Genomic DNA, 19,772 nt, shown 5'->3' with positions numbered 1-19,772 from the left:
GAGAAAATTTCTTTGAACATATGAAGTGTAGTATATCTCGACTCTGCATTTGAAGAACGACGTGAAAAGTGCACCATGTGTTGCACTTGTAATAGGCGAGCACCAGAGTTGCAATTAGACATGTCTGGAGTATGTCCGGTGATCTCTAAAAAGTTCGTCAAGGAGCGTTTCTTTATATATATTTTTTTTATCTCCATTAACCAGCTACCAGCGATGCTCAAAATCTTATCATATATGTAGTTCGATGTGAACTTTAAATTGCTCACTTTATTTCACCTCATCAGACACTATGTTTTAACTCAAAAAATCAAATGTAACCTAAAACTAACGACACATTCTAATGTTCGAAATGTAACTGGAAAGCGATCCTTTCGCATTAAAGGAACTTGTAACGGAACTCGTTTGTAATTTGGGAAGGAACGAGGAACGAGCTTTCGTTCCTGTTTTAGAGGAACACGTACAACACTGCTTTTACCTTACATAATTAGCTCAGTAAAAGTACCAGACGCAAGGTATATAATAGGTTTTGGTGACCTAAATGCTTGGGCGGATTACTACTTCTAGTGGTGCAGACGAGGCAAACATGAATTTCAATGCCACAGATTCGGGAGACTCTAGCAAAGGGTTGGTTAGTCTATAGTTAAATGCAAAGTGGTTTAAAGGCTCTTTGTCATCACTGCAAAAGAGATATGCTTATTAAAGAAGAAAAGTTGAAGGAACAATTGGCGCCCCCCTTTCCCCCTCTCCTCCAGTGCACACACCTATATGCATAGCAATGGAGCTGTCCATAACAGCAAAATCTGCATTGTCCAAGCTGCTAACGTACCGACTAAGTGGCCAGTCAAGTTCCCTGTTAGTTGGCGAGCATATTTATTTTTCTTAAACACTATCATCCTTGCAATGGACCACATTGATGAAGAGGCAAGGGAGTGGGTTGTAAGGGCTAGGGCACGGTGTTAGAATAGGTTAGGTGTACCGACGTTCCGCCTCCGCCGCGCAGCCTCCTCGCCGAACATGGGGACGCGCTTCGCGTTTTTTCCGACAGGCTGCGCTGGGTGTATCGAGGCTTCAGGTCAGACGCTTCAACGGGGGCCGCGTCGCTTACAAAGCTGCATTTACGACAACTCTTCAACTGCTGGCCCTTCCTTTTTTATCAGGGTAACCGCACATATCAATCTGATTTGAAAGTAAATGCACAACATCAAGAAATTCAGTGGCGGTAGCCAACAGATGGAAATACATAGGAAATATAGCTTCTGCGAACAGCGATAGTGAGTTTACAGGTGAACACGAATTTCAAAAATATTTTAGCTCGTGCACAAATAAGGCCACCGTGGCAAATTGGTTGAGGCCGCCGCGACAAACTGGGTTAATACTAACATCTGGTGTTTTACGTCGCAAAACCACGATATGATTATGAGAGACGCCGTAGTAGAGGGCTCCGGAAATTTCGACCATCTGGTGTTCTTTAACGTGCACTGACATCGCACAGGCCTCTACCATTTCGCCTCTACCGAAATGCGACCGCCGCGGCCCGGAATTGAACCCGCGACAGCGGAACACCGTGCCCGCTACCTTCGGGTCAGCAGCCGAGCCCCTTAGCCACTGGTCCACCGTGGCGGACTCGAACTATGTTAGTCAAAAAGAAAACGGTATTCCCTGAAAAAGAAAGCGGGGGTGAGGGGGGTTGACGTCTCTCTATATGATGCTTGTAAGAAGAAAGCAACACATTTGACAATGGTAGGTTAGAAATTCCTTTCATGGGTTGTCGTTGTGCATGCACCATATCGCATGGATTCAAGCAGCCGCCCACGGTGTTAGTTGTTCACCCGCCTTTGCAACGTTTACACATGCTGGCTGGCGCGTGGTAGTGAAGGTTAACGTCAGTTTACCGACCAAGTCATCATGAATCACCATGTGCCATTCTGATTCTGCCTCTCGTTAATCGTCACAGACATGCTGTTTGTTGTAGTAGCAGAAGCAGAACTTTGTGCCCTGCTCTGGGTGCACAAACGTGAAATGGTCGTGCCCGTTTCCTTTTCAGCGTCCTAACCATTTGCTTTCCAGTTTCTTCTTTCGGGAATGACTGGAATTGAGAGTGACACCATATTCCGTGACGTCACTGTCTGACCCGTTAAAACTAACACGCCAAACCAGACGAGGCCCCATTCGTGCACATACGTTCGCCGGTCGAAACGCCTGCCGCCTAAATGCTAGCCTATTTGAAATAGCTTATCCTTGTTCATCGTGTCCTTATTTACACAACTTATATTGTCCAGATGGGCAAGAAGTGCTCTTTGCCGCGATCAATCTCGGGCTACAAATCGTGCACGAAGAAAATTTGCTTTTTCGCTGCTCCGAGGGATAGTGACCGCTTGAAAATGTGGCCACTGCTATTACGGAAAAATCGCGAGTTGCAAACAACAAACTTTGTGAAAAACATTTTGATGCGCGATTTGTCACCAAATTATGGGAAGCGCTATTTAAAAGGAAACGTTCTTGTGAGGAAACATTCTTTCGTATCATTTAGCCGCACCATACAATACTCGAGCTAAAGCAGCTTTTTCAGGCAAAAATATGTAAAATTCGTAGATCGTGCCAATACTGTGATAAAATTCTTGGCGCACCATAATGTATATATCTTGCAGTCTATTTATTTTGAATATGTCAAAGAGCGGCTTCGTAGTCATCGGCCACAAGCTGTCGCCCACTTCATTGCATTCTCTTTCAATCCTGTATTTTCCGACGTGGGAGCGGCGCGTCACCTGCTAGTGCACGGCCCGAAAGACCTAAATAGAGTTATGTTATTCCATTGCATCAAAGCATCCGTCTTCTCGCAAATGTTTACGGAATTTGCAAATAAGCGGTTCGTAGTAAAAGATTCTGAAGGCTCACTTGATCTCATATGCGAAATGCCCCTTAACATGATACCTGCTCCTTATATGATGCTGACCGCAAGTACATTAATTTATCTTTCGAGAGCAAATGAAGGGTGAATTCAACACGCGTCACGCAACTGCAGATTTACGTTTGTAGACAAATGCGGGCACGATCGCCTAGGCCATGGTGTTGCCGAGGCCGAAGGTGGTGTTTATGAGCTTCACGCCGCATGCCGAACCGTCATGCATAAAACACTACTAAGTCTTTATATCTAACTTATGTATATGATATTACAATACCACACAATACTTACAGGGCCTTGCGATATTGCTAAACACGCTAAAAGACCGAATGTTAGAAGAGTCAGGTTTGTGCTGGGTATAGCCAGGTGGCCACCGTCCCGCGCGCGCCTCCTTTCGGCAAGAAAGGGGTCCCCGATTTCTCCTCATTACAATGCGCCGTCGCTCCACCTAAACTATTCTAAAGACACCGTGGGCTAGGGGTATTGGTTTTCACCTAAACAGCATTGCCGTACCGAATAAAACATCTTTGCCAATGGGCATTTCTTTGCTCTGTTGTGACGAGCATGTGGTTAGAAAAACCGAATCCTGCAACTATTTTCTCTCGCTTTACATACTAGGATTTCTTTTTCATATCCCTTTAACTAGCGGCATTGTTTTCCAGTGAATGATTAAAGGGATTGACAACTGGTCACGTGTGATTAGATCCTGGTAAAAATGAAAGGCAGTGAAATATAGTGACACATTCCAGCATCCTTCTCGCGTTGCGAGTAGGATTTATATATTTAAATCGTGTGTAAAAGTAACAAAAATCGGTATGTCGCACAGCCTAGCGGAAGAGCCTTGAAGCTGGATTATGAAGTCGATCACTATTTTGTTGTACGTAGTCACGTAGTCTCATGCTGTCATGCGTGCCATAATTAGTCCTGAAAATTAAAGTATGTACATTCTTAATTTTATTATCCAGCCCCACTCAATTCTGTGCTGCTTACGAGGTAAATGGAGCTGCACGGTGAGAAGCGGTGCTGCCTTCGTGATAACCAGTGAAACATGTCGAGCCGCGGCGCACGAAAACGAACAGCTCTCGTGCTCACTGTTTGCAGCATGGGATGTCACTTGTGTTTAAGACTTCATATTCGCCGCAGATTGTAAAATTCTGATTACAAATGTTTCATGGCGTTTTCCACGTTACCATTCTATGATTAGACACTCTCACCGGTGAGCTTTCCGTCGCGCTGAAGAAAATAGGCACCTTAAAAATTGGTTGTCGGTCCCTTTAATCCTTAATCGATTTTAAAAATTCATCAACCACCCCTACTACAGGGAAGTGTTGTCAGCTCCTTGCACATCGTGCGGCAATAGCTGTCAAAAGCAGCGCTATGTAGCTACGCATTCACATTCTTCCTGCATAGACACCCTCCACGTAGCTCTGATATGACGGCCTAATGTTGTTGACATCGATCGCTAGGGGCACGGAGACACACATTCACCCCTCTAGTTGGGCCATTGTACGGTGGCTAGAAGTGAAGGTAGGAGCATTGCTGCAAAGCCAGCATGGCACCGAAAGTGTCAGTACAATAAAACCTCGTTATTTCAGAAGTTTGGACGTACTGTCTGGTCCCGTCAAACATGTGCATAAGCCCATGGCATGAAACTCTCACTAATTCAGACGAATTTGGTCATACTTCATTCAGACCATAGAGTTTCATACTATATAAAAAATCTGGCAAATCCCACGCACTGAGAGAATCAATTTCATGTGAAGCAGTCATCGTGCAGCTTAAGCCGGATGTTTCACTTTGAGCCAAGCATTACAATGTGGATTGACGCCTTTGTGCAAATTGAGTAGTTGTGCATATATTGTGGGCTTACCAGGCACACCGAATACACTGCCATGTGAAGGGTAGCTCATTGTTCGATGTAATGTCAGCACTCACGTTCGAGCAGAGACGTCAGTTTTATCGCCACAATGTGCACGCTACGGTGTGATGATGTGCATATCTATAGTCAAGCACAACAATTTATTATAGCTTCCAGAATCATAGGCGCACATATGTAATGTTCACCACATCGATATACAATCAAATAGCGAACCCTGCAAATGGAACTGGCGTTGTCCTGACATAATGCTTGCAGATGATCTTTCTCCAAAGCTATCTGAATCACTGACGTGGCTCTCTGGTAGAATACTTCACTGCCATTCAGAATGCGTAGGTTCGATCGCGGCTCAAGCCATGATTTTTATCCTTTGCTTGCATCGGGAACATTTCACCCATCTACAATGATGACACTGGCTACTTCACGCTGTCGCGTTAAGATTTACAAAGTCTGGGTTGATATAGACTATGAATCACCTGCCTAAGGTGCATACCTGCATACCATGGGCAGCCGTATGCGTGTATGTGCTATACGTGATCAGTGGAAAGGATTTTATGATGTACGCGAAAGGGAAGTCATGTTATTCATGTCATGACCTGCGAATCACGTTCGTCATACACTCACGTCCTCTTACGCCAATTTTGGTACAGTTAAACCTGGATATAACGAAATTGACAAATTCCCGAAAAAATTCGTTACAAACAGGTTTTCATTATATCTAGTTCCAGCACGAAAATTCGGGAAAAAAACACACAAATTAAACACAAGGGCAACTTAAAGGGACCCTGAAATGGTTTTGACGATTTTGTACGAACACACTGGGCTGGTAGAGCAAGTCCTAAGGATCATTTACAGACCGATTTAAGCTCTGTGCGTAAACTGTGTAATTTATTACAAGGCTTTAAAGCTGCGAATCGCCACCGATCACAGCGGCTCAGCCAAACGTGTTTTCAAACCGCCCACTTCCAGTGCGCGTCGTATTGGAAGCGCGACGTCACGCAGGAGGCTGATCTGATTGGATATGTCCAGTACATGTCATTGAACCTCCTGTGGGCAGCGAGAGTCGCCTGCCTGTGTTACAGCGTACTCCGTGTTGACTTGAGCTGAGCGACAGTGTTTATCTCGAGGTTTCTTTTCTTGGACACAATTGTCCTAACCGTGTTGTATACCACATATCTAGCAATTAGTGGCCTATAAAGTTGCAACATCGTGCAATGTTTGTGAGGCATCTGGCGAGCGGAATCCGTTCAGCTCATCGCTGCAATGAGCGTCGCGCTCTCGCTATCCGTTCAATGCCACGATCCACGTGTCTGCGGCTGTAACTTCACCCCTGAAGACACAACCGCATTGCCCGAGTTTACGCTTGTCGGTGATCGTTCTCGAATTCTTTTTGTTTGTCCGCATGCTTTTGCAGGTTGTCGCCATACAGGAGAAAAAAATGAGATCGGCTGGTAGGGTGGCGGCACCTGTCGGAGCAGGTATCAACCACTCCTCGAGCTTTGTCTTTGTTGCCAGACGGCATGCTGCCAGGCACACTGGGCCTCCGAGATTGCACGCAACCAGTCGGCGAGCAATATTGGAGGCCATGACTGGGCGAAGCTCAAACCGTCAAGTGTGCTCATGAGAGCGCTGCGATCACCAGCGATGCCAGCGTGTCTGTGAGTTGAGGGTGCAAGTCAGTGGTGAGGAGGAGGGTATAGATATAATTGTCTGCAGTGGCGTTGGTACACGGTGCGTCACTTAATTTCTAGTGCGAGTGATTTGGGGATGCTCTCGCCGAAACGCAAAACTTAAAAAAAAAACCGTTTCAGGGTCCCTTTGAGGCAGAGCTCACCCAAAACATTTATTTAGCGGCAAAAGACTGCTCAACGATACGAGAAACAGCGCGACACACGGGACAGTGAAAGAGACGGACCAAGCGCTGACTTACAACCAAGGTTTTATTCCGTACATGGGGGTATATATAGCACACGCAACATGAAAGGAAGGAGAGGAGAACAGTGACGTGGAACTTTGTTCACGAGTTCTATGAAAGCTTCTGAAAAAAATAAAACCATCATCCACTAGACAGATAGGCAATTTCCCTGGTGAGGAGCGCTAACGAAGGCACGCTCACGCACATATCACCTTTTTTGTCAATGCAAAATGCCTCATAAATCTCACGTGCTCGTTGATCCCTGTATCGCCGAAGTATCTTACATTGATCGAACATTGCATGACAGCCGCATACGGAGCTGTGCGCAGCTAGGTGGCTGCCCACAGAACCCCGCATTAGATTGCGATGTTCCCTGAGGCGGTCATTAACACACCGACCAGTTTGGCCGATGTAGCAGCGACCGCATGAGAGGGGGATTTCGTATACCGCGTTATGACAGCATTCAACAAACTTTTTGGCGTGTTTCTTATCACACACGCGAGGCCCTCTGTCTTCTCTGTTCACCTTATTGCACATACCAGAGAACTTATTTTCTGCTGAAAAGACAACTCTGATGCCTGCTTTTTGTGCTACTTTTTTTAAACAATGAGACACCCTATGCAAATACGGAATTACCGCTGTTTTTGAAAGTGGGCTTTTTTCCTGACGACTAATCAGTTTTTTTGGCTGTTTTAAGCCTTCTAGAAGACCTTCGGCAATGGAACACAGTAGGTTGTCCGGGTAGCCTGCCATGCGCAGTCTGCGCACCTGCGAGTCAAAGCTAGTGCACATAGTGTGATGGCATGATCGCGTCAACGCTGCCCCTAGACAAGATTTTGCAATCGCTCGCTTGACAAGTTTAGAATGCGCAGAACTGTAAGGTAACAAGCTTTTCTTGGAGCGGGGGGCATACTGCCAGCACACGTGGTCAGATAAAAACATTTCAAGGTCAAGAAACCGAAGTCTGTTACCAGTGGGAAATTCAGTGGTTAGTTGCAGTTTGCTCATGCAGGAGCGAAACACTTCAACAATTCGTTCAGCACATTGCTGTGTGTCAGAGTGGTTAGACCTGTATAATATCAAAAAGTCGTCCACGAATCTAAACACTTTTACAGCGGTCGTCTGATGCAGGCATTCCATGAGGGATCTGTCATATTTGGCTAAAAGAATATCACTTAGGATCGGCGCGAGGCACGAACCTATGCAAACACCTTCTTTTTGAATATAAAGTTTGCCATCATGCTTTATAAATGTGGAACGTAAATAAAAGCTCAGCGTTTCTAAAAAGTTCCTGACGCTGATTCCACACGAGTCCTGAAACCTAACGCTCCCATAGCGGTCGATGCATTTGCTCACCTCTGCGCAGACCTGGTCCAACGGCAAGGAATAGTATAGGTCCTTAACATCTACTGAAAAGAAGCTCACTTTTGAAGGACACCCTTGCTGAAGATAGTCAGACACTTCTTGTGGCTTTCTGATGAGGCAGGGATCCTCCACATCAAGGACAGATAGGGAACGTTGCAAGAACCTTCCCACAAGGCGCTGCCAAGTGCCCTGTTCCGACACAATGACGCGGAAGGGAATCTCCGGCTTATGCGTTTTTGCCGAAAAGAACACCGAAAGGGTCAAGCCCTTCGCCGACCGCACTGACGACGCCAGTTTCTGAAGTCCAGCCTCTTCACAAAGTTTCGCCGCCGTTGCCTTGAGCTTGGAAGGTTTGACATTCGTGACCTGGAAGTTGCTTGTGACAGCGGCATCCGCCTTCTCTCTATAGACGGCTGTCGGAGCAAGGACAAATCCACCTTCCTTGTCTGCTTGAAGCAGCTTGATATCTGCGGCGCGTAGCGACTTGATGACGGAAGTTTGGCGTGAGCTCCCGGCTTGCTTCATCGGCAACAGGCAGTCCACTCCTTCTTAAATGCACCTGTCTCTATCTTCAACAGTCGCTTTTGCCGCAGTGTTCCTGACCAAGCTCAAGAGCTCTACTTGGTCCAATTTCGGTGGTTCGCAAAATTTTGGGCTCTTTTCCAATGCGCATTTTACGCCTGGTGGGATGCTTCCATTCCCTAGAATCACGACTTGATGCCCAGATTGCTGTGTCGGCTTCTTTCTTGGTAAGCTTGGAAACAACTTCTTCCATAGGAAATCTGCCGTCTGGGAAGCAATACGCAGGTCTCTGTTGTATTTGCATAGGGTGTCTCATTGTTTAAAAAAAGTAGCACAAAAAGCAGGCATCAGAGTTGTCTTTTCAGCAAAAAATGAGTTCTCTGGTATGTGCAATAAGGTGAACAGAGAAGACAGAGGGCCTCGCGTGTGTGACAAGAAACACGCCAAAAAGTTTGTTGAATGCTGTCATAACACGGTATACGAAATCCCCCTCTCATGCGGTCGCTGCTACATCGGCCAAACTGGTCGGTGTGTTAATGACCGCCTCAGGGAACATCGCAATCTAATGCGGGGTTCTGTGGGCAGCCACCTAGCTGCGCACAGCTCCGTATGCGGCTGTCATGCAATGTTCGATCAATGTAAGATACTTCGGCGATACAGGGATCAACGAGCACGTGAGATTTATGAGGCATTTTGCATTGACAAAAAAGGTGATATGTGCGTGAGCGTGCCTTCGTTAGCGCTCCTCACCAGGGAAATTGCCTATCTGTCTAGTGGATGATGGTTTTATTTTTTTCAGAAGCTTTCATAGAACTCGTGAACAAAGTTCCACGTCACTGTTCTCCTCTCCTTCCTTTCATGTTGCGTGTGCTATATATACCCCCATGTACGGAATAAAACCTTGGTTGTAAGTCAGCGCTTGGTCCGTCTCTTTCACTGTCCCGTGTGTCGTGCTGTTTCTCGTATCGTTGAACATGTACCAACCGGCCCAAATACGCACCTTATTGCAAAAGACTGCGTTACTGAACATTCGTAGGACATCAATACAACGCTGCTCCGTCATCGTCTAGCCATCGCCTCCAAGTTTGGATCCAGCAACGTGACGGTGCGTTGGCAGAGCCAGTCTCAGAGGCCACTGTCTCGTGAACATGCAGCGCGGCGCAACACGGCAAAGCGCGTGACGAGTCGACCTCCGAAGATCCGTCATTGTCACCGTGGTCGCGGACAGTTTCCACGAGAGCCTAATCTGACATCACCTCACTAGTGACAACACAGTTGTCCGCATTAAAAAAGTCGCAAAAGCTGCATGTCGTCAAGGTCTGCTCCATACGCACGCAGTAAAACCGCGTCGAAAACGAAGGGCGAACTGCATATGCAGCGCGGCCTCACATATGCGGTGCGAACTCGAAGCATAACGACACGGAGCAAGAATTTTTTTGTAAAGGCGTCATCTCGTGTCACGTTAACGAAGCGCAGTTCAGAGACTACTGCAACAACCCAAAGTGGCACTGCCAATGCAAAAGCAGTTTTTTTTAAATAAAGCCGGTGCAGTTAGCATGGTGGCACCCGCAAGCGGCTGGATGAGGTTTGAAGGCAGGGAGGAGAAGGGGGCCTGCATGCACATGCGCCCGCGGCGGCAAGAAAGCCGGCTACAGGAGCACAGGCCTTGCCTGCCCGCATCGCGCACACCTGCACGCACAAACGAGCGCTCGCTTTAGCCTTGCAGTCGCCAAAGCTTCGAACGCACCATGGCCACCTCGTGCTCTCATCGGTGGGGCAACAGCAGAAGATGCATGCAGCTATCATCACGTCAGCTTACATTGACATGAGAACTGCTACTGTTTTGATTCCACTAAAATAGTGCAAACACTTGCAACCAGTGCAACTTGCAACTTGCAGTGCAGTTGCAACTTGCAAACAGTGCAAACGGCTTGTGTTTTATTACCAAACAAGAAGAACGGATGATTTCCACATTAGAACACATTGTGGAAGAGAAATAGGTGACAGGCAGTTAGGCAGCAAGTCATCACTGTAATCTAATGTAGATTGGGTGATATTTCATCAATCGTAGCATAATTGAAGGTGTCTGTTGTACAGTCAAATCTTGCTACAACGAAATTGATGGGACGCCGGAAAAAGTTTGTTGTTGCAGAATTATGGCGGAAGCGAAATTTCATGCATAGAACACAAAAGTTTGGAAGATCTGTTGATTATGACTCGGTCACGGCAAGCGCATGCATTGTCTTTTCTATTGAACTCACGCTAGCTCAGACGTACTTGGCCGCACACCGAGTGAATGTATTTTCTCGCGTATAACACGCACAAAATATACAGAAAATTTAGCGCTAAACTCAGGGTGCGAGTTATACGTGTATTACGGAGCGCAAGTTGGCTTCACGGTAATGCAAGGAAGGCGGCTTTGCGTCAACACACGAGTTATACACGAGCGAATACGATATGCAGGCTACCCTCGAAGCTTGCCAAGCACGTAGCACCGCGACGGATCCTGGAGGGAGGTCACTGAAGAGGAGATGTGCAAGTTTGTCGGACTTCTGGCGTAAATAGGAATCGTCCAAGTCCTGTGCCTGCATTGCTGTTGGAGTCGAGGCCTTCGTCGACGGCCAGTGATGCCATGGAAAATGTTCAAGGCGTTGCTTGCCTTCTCGAGTGTCTCTGATCCGGAGAAGGGAAGCTTCACCGCATGTCTTCTCTATTGCAACACATCAATCATTCATCGGCACTATTTTTTCAACCACGTCGGAACCTTTCCATCTATGAGAAAATGGTGAAATCTAAAGGTTGGTCTAGTACTCTGCAGTACGTGACGGACAAAGTCATCAAATGGGGATACAAACTATGGGTTTTTGCAGGTTCGCAAACGGGGTATACTGTTCATTTCAACATATACACAGGAAGGAGCCTCCGGGATGCCAGCACCAACCACAAAAATTGAAAGTACCAGAACTGCAAACTATGCTACAGAAAGGAAAGTTGAGCAGAAAAAAAAATTTTCTCAGCAAAACATGTGCAGCCAACCTTTGTTTCACCGTGTCGAGAAACTGCTTCGCGCAGTGGCATGATAGGCACTAGTGCTTATATTTTATAATTTATGCAAAAATAACGTGTGCTCTTACAGAGCTTCAACTTGTAGTATTGTTCTATAAGGGCCTTGTATTCAAAGTGCATATTTCAATTTTTTATGTTTACCTAGTGCAGAGTAGCTTTAATGTTCTTGTGATTTTTTCCCCTTTGTCACATTTTTCTTTGTTTTTATAATTTTTTCATAATATTCAAAATAAGTTTGTTGTTGGAAATTATTACTTTTGGAAAGACCAACTCTTCCTCTATCAATTAAAACCCTACACTTTAGCACCAATCAATTTCTGTGGCAGGAAAACGATATTTCCTGGACTACCCAAAAACAGCTGAGTTTTGCGCAGTCATGAAAGAGTTCATGCCCACCTAACTTTCTGCTTTCCCATCACTGTTCTCTAATGGTAAACTGTTTCCTTATGTTTAATTAAATTCATTTAATACCAAGCTAAACTTTTAGCACTGTCCCAGCTCTAATGCGCATTAAAGGTGTACTGAGTAAAAAATTTCGCATCTCATTTCTTCTGTTGTAATAACTAGCTAATGACCCACATTTTCTTGAGCACGCAATGGTTAATTATTTCGAGAAATATTTATAGTGCATAGTCACAGTTCCAGTTTTAGAGAGAGGCAGGATCCAGCTATGGTTTGTCTGTAAACAGTGTCCACAAAAAAAAGTCATGCACACGCCACGCATGATTGCATGCCCGTTGACACCTGTGGCAGCCATCATGACATAGGTGGCTGATAGTAGTTGACGTTGAAACCAACTTGATGTTGCGAGGTACTCCGTTATATACTCATTTGCACAGCATATGCTTTAAAACTTGTGTTAAATATGTTCTAAGGTATACTATTAGCTGCTGATATTTTTTTAGGTGACGTGTGTATGTCAACAGAAATCTACCTTGCAAGTTATGTCGCCTTCAAAATTTTGTGTCAGTGCTCCTTTAATGCCATGTTGCTTGCTTCTCCCTGAACACTACTGCCTTCGAAGGACCACAAGACATTGGATTCAGACTCACCTGTTTTAGGCTTAGATTCTGATACTTCTCAAATGCATCTGCAGGCAGTGAACCGAGTTCTCGGATCTTCCGCATGCACTCTTCTTTCTGAAAAATAAAAAATAAGTATGGCGTGGACTCGATTTTAACACAGCTTTTTCTTTTTTCCTAATTTTCATCGCTTGTACTCGACCCTCTTGTTACAATCCAAAACTAGCAAAAAAAAAAAAAAAGAAGAAGAATGACGCGCCAATTTGAACAGAAAACTCCAGTTTAAGCATCCTTGTCATACTGAGTTGACATGTGCATAAGCAAGCACACAGGGGAGGGCGTCTGCTCCATACTCCGTACCTTTCCTTCTACGCTCCATGAGAAAGAGGCGCGATTTTTTTCGCGCTCTGCTGGTATCGCGGCGCTCATCACGAGACGCAAATTTGCAATTGGTGGTTGGCAGGTAGTTAAGTGGTGTTCGCGGCAAGTACCGAATGTATTCATGAGAGTCTGAGCACACCAAAATGCCTGATAAGTGTACTGGAAGGCATTGAAGCTGTTTCGGACGTGGCTGCGGCGGTTTGACCACTTGAGCGGAATAAAAAAGTGTGAATTTGTTTTTTTGAACTGCCCGATTTTTCGGACTATTTTATGGTCCCAGGGAGTCTGGAAAATCGGGCATTGACTGTAATTGTGGTTGCACACAGAGTGACAAAATGTCGATACCATTGTCCAGTAACCTGGTATTCTGCAAACACCTCCGCATATACCGGAATACCAAACACGCTAATATTCTCTATTAAAGAATTTTAGCAATTGTATTTATGTACATGATTTGGTGCAACCAAAGTGTTGCCGACAACACTTTACACGTGATAGGCAAAGATGCCATTTCCTCAGCCTTTCCTCCTCTTTCAACTTCTGTGGAAGCCCAACTGATGTGGCAGACAAGGGTGTGCTCCCTTCAAGTCCGGAGTTCCAAATTTGCCTCGTAAACGTCGATATATAAGAACATCTGAAATTTTGGATGCTAAAAAGTTTCAGCTTCCGATTTTTCAGACTTCCTGCCCAACTTTCAGGTCCAAAACAGCAATAATTGAGCCCCCACCTCTGCCACATCTTTCATCTCCATCTTGGAACCAGCGTTTTCTTGAGTTAATACATTTGTGACTGTAGCGGAGCTTGAAAGGCAGCTTTGCCGCAATACGGGGGTGTGATGAGGTGAAGCATATTGAAAATCTAGGGACCACTTCCAATCGGACGTTGACTGTGTCTTGGCAAAGTTCAACCGTAACGGAGCTTGAAAGGCAGCTTTGCCGCAAACGGGGGTGTGATGAGGTGAAGCATATTGAAAATCTGAAGGGGTCACTTTCAATCGGACGTTGACTGTATTTGTTTTTGGGAAGTTCGAATAGTAAAATTCCAGTGCGAATCGAATCGAATAGCAAAGACTATTCGAAAAATATTCTAAATTTCGAATATTCGCACACCCCTATTTATAAGCCATATTTTGCAGATTATATATGCATGCTCACGGGAATCGATCCCACCACAGGCTATCTCGCCCGTGAAAGGCTCTGTCAGTACACCTTTAAACATGGTTTTTTCGAAAGCAAGTAGTGAGCGAACACGCCAAAAAAACTTCCAGTCAGCTGTATATCACAAATTGTCGGGCAACTTTCACATGCCTGATTTTTCAGCTAAGGAAATCCGAAAACGTTATGCACCTTTTTGTTTTTTCACGTTCGCACTTCAAAGTGTGTCTGTTCAAACTCTTTTTGTTCCTAGCTCCATTACACCTCGTGTCTGTCATGCCTTCCGATGTGTTGAGATGCCACGAGTAAAGAAGGTCCTCAGCAAGCGTAAAGTGCAGGGCAGCCAATACAGTTCTCTTGCAAATGCTAATGGATGCCAGCAATGAACTGGGGCACTGAACGCAGAACCAGCAAGCTGTTCAGCAACGAAGCTTTCAGCCTGTACAGGGGAGGTCGTCTGCTCCATACATTGACTTAGTAGGGAGGGGGAGGAACCCTGCGCACGCCCATGAACACATGCAACCAATTTCAAGTCAAACTGTTTTTCTTTGTTTGGGTATGTGCACCAGAGCCGAAAATGTGACTCCTTTTGTGATGACAGCATATGGTACTAGCGCCCACTGGTCCATTGCGGCATCATTTGTTGCTGCAGCCTGGAGTCATTCAGGGGTGCAACAGCCGAAATACGATTTGGAGCAATTTTTGGAGCAGCAAAATGTTGCTTTTGGAGCAGAAAAATCCAAATTTGGAGAAGGTTGTAAAAAAAAAAAACCTGAATTTTCTAGCCCGAAATCCCAAATTTGGAGCAGTATAACAAAGAAGGCTTACTTTTCGAAAAGAAAACAAAAATACGTAACAACCATTTAACATCAGCCAATTCATGCAAGGTGCACGTGAACACTGCTGTTTCAATAAAAGCAGTGTGTTGAGCCACCCCACAGTGCGAACAAGTCCACATTAGCATTTGCAGGACCTGTCAAATAATTCAAAAGGCACTGGAAATGCTCATCTGGACCTGCGACCTTGGCAGCCTGGAAATTTGGGAGATTCGTAAAGCAGGAGCAAGTGGGGGTAGAGAAAAAAGAAAACTGCCATACGCTTTTGTCTATTGTTTCTCAAGGCCGCAGAAACGCCATGCACAGCAGCTCTGAATGATTGCCAATAATTATTTAGACGTCAGCGATCATACTAGTACTCGTAATTACACGATGCGTGCACGAAGGAGTAATTAAGGAACAAAATGTGCTGTGTCCCTGACAGCTAGTACTAATAGCCCCTTCTAAATCTCAGTATGCTTTTCCGCAGGACACCAGTGTAGTGCGGCAAAAGTGGCTTAAAAAGCGTTCTGCACGCAATAAAACAAGCATCAGGAAATTTGGGAACTACTGTCCTTTTCTATTGCGATAGCAACTATACGGACACTCCCGACGAGTTTTTGCAGTCATCTCCCGTATGTCCAAACTGATAACATATTCCTGTGCATAGTATGTTCTACCGCGGGTAAAAGCGCGCGAGTGCGTGCGATGAACGCGGCTGAAGCAGATATCAAACGAGCCAGCCCATCTCAGTTGCTTGGAGGGCACATGCGACAACACCACTCCGCTCGGGAAGCCTGCCATCGAAGCATAGAGGAAACGCCCCGCCCGTCTTGAATGAGCATGAAAAGACGCGAGAAGGCTCGGGGAGGGAGGGGGGCGGGGGCTGTCGCTCCAGCAGCACCTTTTGAACTTTGATTTTAAGGGCGCGGTCGCGATCGCTGGCGCGCGCGCTATCTCGACAGCCATCAGCGGCCGGCTCGTATACCTTGCTACGTGCTGCGCTCTCAATGCGAAGACAAGGTGCAGAAAGAGTATCTTTCTCTGGAAACGACGTATTCTCTTACACCAACGTTTTGTAGAGTTATGCGAGATCGGATACAAAAGAGTTTGCTGCCAGCCTCACTTTGTATAGCACTACAATTTGTTGCTATCGCATTCATTGCTTCGTCCTTCCGGTGAAACTGACTTTTTCCTTTTCTTTCGCGGGGGGTTAGGGAGTCTGCGCGTCTGTATTGTATGACGATACCCACACTGCAGATGACCAACGCGGCCTCCATTTCTCGCTCAAAATTGCGCAACTGAGAATATTTTAAGCTGGTTGGGCATTTTGGCGCAGCGTGGCGCGATTTTAACAAATTTCACGGCTTTGGCTCAGGTTAGCGAAAGAGTAAGGAATTGTATCAAATTGGCGCAATTGTCGCAGCTGTTGCATCCCTGAGTCATTTCTGGTAAGCAGAGATACAGGGCCTCCAGGATCTGTGGTTGCAGCTGCTGTGTATCAAGCCTGTGTGTGCAGAACTTGCTGATTGCTCCCTGTTGCTTTTCATGTCGCTTTCATGAATTTTTGCGTGTGCACAGCAGATGCAGTGTTTGAAAAATCTTCCTCGTTTATGCATTGTCGTTTTTCAAGTACAGAAGAGTGCCAGGCTACTTAAGGGGACAGGGTAAGCAAAAATATTGAAAAAAATGATTTTTTTTTTGCGCAATTTGAAATCTGTGGGCTCTTCTGAACCAGAATCAGTCATTTGTTTGTCTCAGTGCAACTTCTTTTTGTCTAAAAATGTAATATTTCAAAACTTGTGCGGCAGCCTGCCACAGCCCCATTCCTTACGTAGCAAGGGATTCCTTGCAGTTCAAGCATCAAAGCCGTATGGAGAAGTCACTGTTTGCAAGCTGGAGTGCGTTGGGCATGTTAAGAAAAGAATGGGCACATGACTGCAAAAACTAAAGAAAGCAAAAACATCAAGCTTTCTGACGGGAAATCAATCTCTTGTCGGGGACATCTTAGCGATGCCATTATTGACAAGCTCCAAAGCTTTTATGGTTTGGCCTTTGGAAGAAATATTGCCAGCTTGGAGGACACGTGAAAAGCTGTCTGGTCCACATATTTTCACATGGGATCAATGCATACCTATCCATCCCAAAGCTTTTGCCTGAACGATGCCAGCTTCTGGTGCAAATTTAACAAAGCCCACATGAATGGTGAACCACACGTCCATAAGGAACACCTTCCAGCATATGTTCTTCAGGCTATGAACCTAATTTATGAGCAGCTAGCTCATCCAGAATTACTTGCTAAATGCCTCCATGGGAAAACTCAAAACACCAACGAGTCGTTAAATCATGTCGCGTGGGAGAGCGCTCAAAAAACATTTTCCTGGAACACAAAACATTTAACATATGCACTCTTGATGGTGTGCTCTCTTTCAATGATGGCAGTATAGCATGGGTCAATGTGCTGAACTCCTTTGGAATTTCACCAGGGCGCTACACAGAGCAGGGCTTATGCGTCCTTGACCTGCGTCGACAGTACCGCGCTAACAGGGCTGCACAGCTGGCAACAAAAGAGGCTTGCCAGACGTCTCAATACAAAAAAAAATGTGATATTGGTGACGAGTATCTGACCGGTTCCTATCGAAAGGGTTCGTCCATTTGCCGTTATTTCATTGTACTTTTGTAATAAAGCACATTTTCTACTTCGAACGCGATTATCTCAGAACGTTCTTTTTTGTACTTTTGTTCCTTATCTCAGCAACCGCAGTATCAAGGAGCATAATTTCGGCCAGTACTTAGATACCGTACTAGTAATGATAATAATAATAATATCTGGGGTTTAACGTCCCAAAACCATGATATGATTATGAGAGACGCCGTAGTGGAGGGCTCCGGAAATTTCGACTACCTGGGGTTCTTTAACGTGCACCTAAATCTAAGTACATGGGCCTCAAACATTTTCGCCTGCATTGAAAATGCAGCCGCCGCGGCCGGGATTAGATACCGTACTAGGGAATATACTGAAGCGGAATTATTATTGTATGGGGAAGAGCTCTTGTTCAAGAAGAAATCTAATACCTATTACTGAGTGATAATTAGGTACGCAAAGTAAAAAATATACAAAAAATGAGGATTACAATTTTCAGCGATAAATCTGCTTCAGTAAGACGAGGAAAAGCTTCTGATCACAGAATATTAAAATAATTGTTGTAACTCCTAAGGCTGTGGAGAAAAAGGCACATAAACATCACCCAAAATACACGGCAGGTATAGGGCCTACCCTGTTCCCTTAAAGGGGTTGAGACATCAAACTTTTGGCTCGCGCATTCTTTGTTTCAAATGTTTCTCATAGCTCCAGGAAGCATGATACACGGTCAAAGATTGATACATTGTCATTAAATAACTTAATATCGCATTGTCTGTGGGAACTACTTTCAGTTTATGTTTCTGGGCACCGAGTTGGACAGTGACATCACTGTGTGGGAAGCTTGGACACTAGGGTTCACAAAGCTGTGACACATGCAGTGCTGCATCATCTGGTCTCACACACACTAGTGAGCTACCGTCCGGCTGCCTTGAACACTTGCTAAAATTCTCTAATGGAGAATATTAGCGTGTACGGTATTCCGGTATATGCGGAGGTGTTTGCAGAATACCGGGTTACTGGACAATGGTATCGACATTTTGTCACTCTGTGTGCAACCACAATTACAGTCAATGCCCGATTTTCCAGACTCCCTGGGACCACAAAATAGTCCGAAAAATCGGGCAGTTCAAAAAAACAAATTCACACTTTTTTATTCCGCTCAAGTGGTCAAACTGCCACAGCCACGTCCGAAACAGCTTTAATGCCTTCCAGTACACTTATCAGGCATTTTGGTGTGCTCAGACTCTCATGAATACATTCGGTACTTGCCGCGAACACCACTTAACTACCTGCCAACCACCAATTGCATATTTGCGTCTCGTGATGAGCGCCGCGATACCAGAAAAGCGCGAAAAAAGTCGCGCCTCTCTCTCATGGAGCGTAGAAAAACGACGACGCTGAACACAAAGGCTGTTACGGAAAACTGCACCCCCGCCGCCAAACAATGCATCACGAGGACGAGCTGCTCCAAGTGGCTCGGCTGAATTGATGCGGCGGGACACCAGGGTCATCCCCAAGTCTCGAGGCGAAGCTCCCAGGAACACTGCTCTCGTTCATGGCATTCCACACGAACACGCAGCTCACACGGACTCGGGGTTCCTGTAGATAAGACGAACTCGACAGGGCAACCATTGTCAAACTACACCCAACGCTGCAAGTGCCATCCGCACCCCCTCGAATTGCCAGACGTGAATGAAACAAATCCTACTGACAACTAACATTCCCGCTTTAAATAAAACAAGGAGAAGTGCATATCTCATGGCGACGAGTTCAACAACAGACCTCAATTTCAGCTGTTGTTAAAGAAACAACTTTCAGGTAATACAACAATTGCAATTGTACTATAGCTGCTTAGGCATAGAAGATAAACCACCAAGGAAGCCAACGGAAGCTCAAAGGCTTCGCTAAATCCCCACTAAACGCTCTGGGCGTAAGCGTAACACAATAAGAACACAACATGGTTCTACTAACTATGAACTGAAATTGAAAATAAAGCTTACACCGTTCACAAAACAATGATGAACTACCTCTTTCTTTAAATGTTCACGCTAACTACCGTATACTGCCGATTATAAGCCGATGTTTTTTTCATAAAATGACCTTCCAAAGT

At 45.4% G+C, this 19,772-nt stretch overlaps 1 protein-coding gene across 1 annotated transcript in view; it reads right to left on the bottom strand.

The window, feature by feature from the left end:
- Nucleotides 1–19,772, bottom strand: part of LOC119379432 (structural maintenance of chromosomes protein 3) — a 661,154-nt gene that overhangs the window by 136,040 nt on the left and 505,342 nt on the right. Inside the window, exon 25 of the mRNA XM_049411979.1 lies at nucleotides 12,699–12,785. Coding sequence (XP_049267936.1) covers nucleotides 12,699–12,785 — 87 coding nt within the window. The remainder of the gene's footprint in view (nucleotides 1–12,698; nucleotides 12,786–19,772) is intronic.

The sequence above is a fragment of the Rhipicephalus sanguineus genome, chromosome 1, assembly GCF_013339695.2.
Source record: "Rhipicephalus sanguineus isolate Rsan-2018 chromosome 1, BIME_Rsan_1.4, whole genome shotgun sequence".
NCBI classification, from domain to species: Eukaryota; Metazoa; Arthropoda; class Arachnida; order Ixodida; family Ixodidae; genus Rhipicephalus; species Rhipicephalus sanguineus.
Note: the sequence above shows the minus strand (reverse complement) of the source record. Positions and strands in the feature narration are given on the sequence as shown.